Consider the following 2,606-nt stretch of genomic DNA (forward strand, 5'->3'; position numbering starts at 1 on the left):
GTATGTGTGTATGTGTGCGTGTGAGAGTGTGTGTATATATATATATATATATATATGTGTGTGTGTGTGTGTCAGAATTTATACATACATACATATATACGTACAAAACTACATAAATACATACATACATTCAACCATACATACATACATGCATACATACATACATACATACGTATATATATATATATAATATATATATATATATATAAATACGTACATACATACCTTCTTACGTACATACATCCCTTCGTACGTACATGTATACATACATACTTACTTTCAGACTTGCAGGCATACGCATGCAAGCGCACATACATCCATACATCCATGCATAATATATACCTACATACATATATACATATATACATACATACATACATACATACATACATACATACATGCATACATGCATACATACATGCATGCAAGCATGCATACATACATACGTACATCTATCCATACATACACACATATACAAATATTCATACAAACATATCTACATACATATTTACATACTTAAACACATACATACATATGTACATACATACATACATACATATACATAAATATGTATACGTGTGTGTTTATTTGTCGCCGTGTGTGCATGGTGTATATATTCTGACTAGACTTTACTTAATATATAGTTTTTCATTCTCGAGACACTATATGTGTGTCTATATAATGAATTCACTTCAGGATTTCAAATCCTCGTACACAATTGATAGTGTCTTAGTGAATGTGCGGATCAAAGAAGCACTTCGCACACAAAGTGTATACATAAAACAATTTGCGAAATTTCGTCACACGCGTACAATTAACCAGTAACTGATATACGCATGCGGAAGATAGCTTGTAGTGGGCAGGATATGCCAAAAATACCGCATATTCTGGAGAAGAAAAACACCTAGAAAAAACACCTACCTGTGATTTCTCGTTCGCGTCGGCTTCTGCCTCGAGCAAGACTTTAGCCACACGAATCTGATTGTTTCTACAAGCACAATGTAAAGCCGTATCTCCGTTGCTGTCACGCATTTTTAAGTTATCCTCCCTCTTAAGTTTTTTCATCACTGTCTTCATGTCACCTATTTCGGCAGCTTCCAATATACTAATTTTCTTACCAAAGCTGAATGCACCCATGGTTTCGATTTTGCGAGTTTACTACTGGAGATCTGAATAGGAACGCGTATTTGGGAATGCTTCTTGTCGTTACAAACGTTGAGTATCCGGTGGTGCGCGCATCATATCCTCGATGATAAGTGGATATCCAGAATACATACCCTATCGATAGTAGTTAAATATTAAAAAATATCACATCACACTATCTCTCTCAGTGGGAGAAGGTATCCAACTATGCATACTACAACTTCAGATTGCACAGACCCATTTATCATACAACTCTGTACTTTTAGTGTCCTACATAGAGTAGAGTAAATACAAATAAATAGAGAGTAAATAGTAGTGAGTATTTAGCGGACTGAGAGGCTGAGACTCAGGCTAAATATTTATGTAGCCAATCTGCCAGGCTGCCAGCCTAAATATTTTTTACAGGACTGTAGGGAGTAGTCTGTAGCCTGTAGGCTGTAGGTCGCAGGAGAGTGTGAATATTTATGTATGTAAATACATAGCCCTCTAAATTGAACATGTTTTTAGAAGGCTATGGTAAATAGCTGTATTGAATCTAGGCTCTACTTTTTTTTTGTTAGAATTTATTGCTATAAATAGAGGATAGCAACCTCTACTATGCAGCTGTTTGCTAGCAGCCAGCAGCCAGCAGCCAGCACAATGCTGGGCAATATTTGGTATACGACAGCGACCTATATAGTATATTCATACACTGTAGAAGGTAACACAATAGTATGATATGTACGATCAGTTTATTTGACATGCATCCAAGTCCTAAGTTGTGAATTGGACGCTCATATTGTGTTCCCTTCGGATATATCCTTCAGCAGGCTAGTCCTGCTTCGACACTTAGTCTCTCCAGCATTTCACTGTCCTGCTAACATAGTCCTTGCCCGCATAGTGTCAACCTATGACGTATTCCAGGCCCTCTACTATAGCATCCCTACCCTATCGCCATATCGTTGATATCATAATGACACTATGTGGCTCCTCTTGTAGACAACCATACTGGGCAGCCAACCAATATAGCCCTTCTACTAGATATCCTTTGACACCTTCCATATCAGGCCTCCTCTCATATCAGTTCTCTGTTTATCCTCAATAGCTAGCTTCCCTTTGCCGTCAATCCTTGCCCTTTCCTGTACTGCATCAGCTTCTACTGTATTTTTGTGACACTAAGCAGTCCTGTTGTTCTTACTGACATGGATACCCAATTGTAATCCTTCCTGGCATTCTTTTGACATTCTATACTGATATGACAGGTATCCACCTCTCATTGTTCTTGGACTGTTTGGTACCTAGTGTACACACGAACAGTTCATCTTGTAGGACGTTACATCCCTCTGTAAGGACGGAAATCGTTAGCTATACGTGCTTCCTAGTCCTCAGGATTGATCGTATCTGTTTCAAATAAAGCAGGTGACTCTTGTCAACGCAACTTGAGTATAATATTTGTATATATATATATATATATATATATATAT

General features: G+C 37.4%; 1 protein-coding gene across 1 annotated transcript; it reads right to left on the reverse strand.

Annotated features, from left to right (window-relative positions):
* Positions 1-921: 921 nt before the first annotated feature.
* On the reverse strand, positions 922-1,428 carry SARC_08176 (hypothetical protein; the record flags this gene model as incomplete). Its single annotated transcript, XM_014297849.1, has 1 exon — positions 922-1,428. A coding segment is annotated over exon 1 (216 nt), but the record flags the coding sequence as incomplete, so codon positions are not given.
* Positions 1,429-2,606: the final 1,178 nt, after the last annotated feature.

The sequence above is a fragment of the Sphaeroforma arctica genome (assembly GCF_001186125.1).
Source record: "Sphaeroforma arctica JP610 unplaced genomic scaffold supercont1.711, whole genome shotgun sequence".
NCBI classification, from domain to species: Eukaryota; class Ichthyosporea; order Ichthyophonida; genus Sphaeroforma; species Sphaeroforma arctica.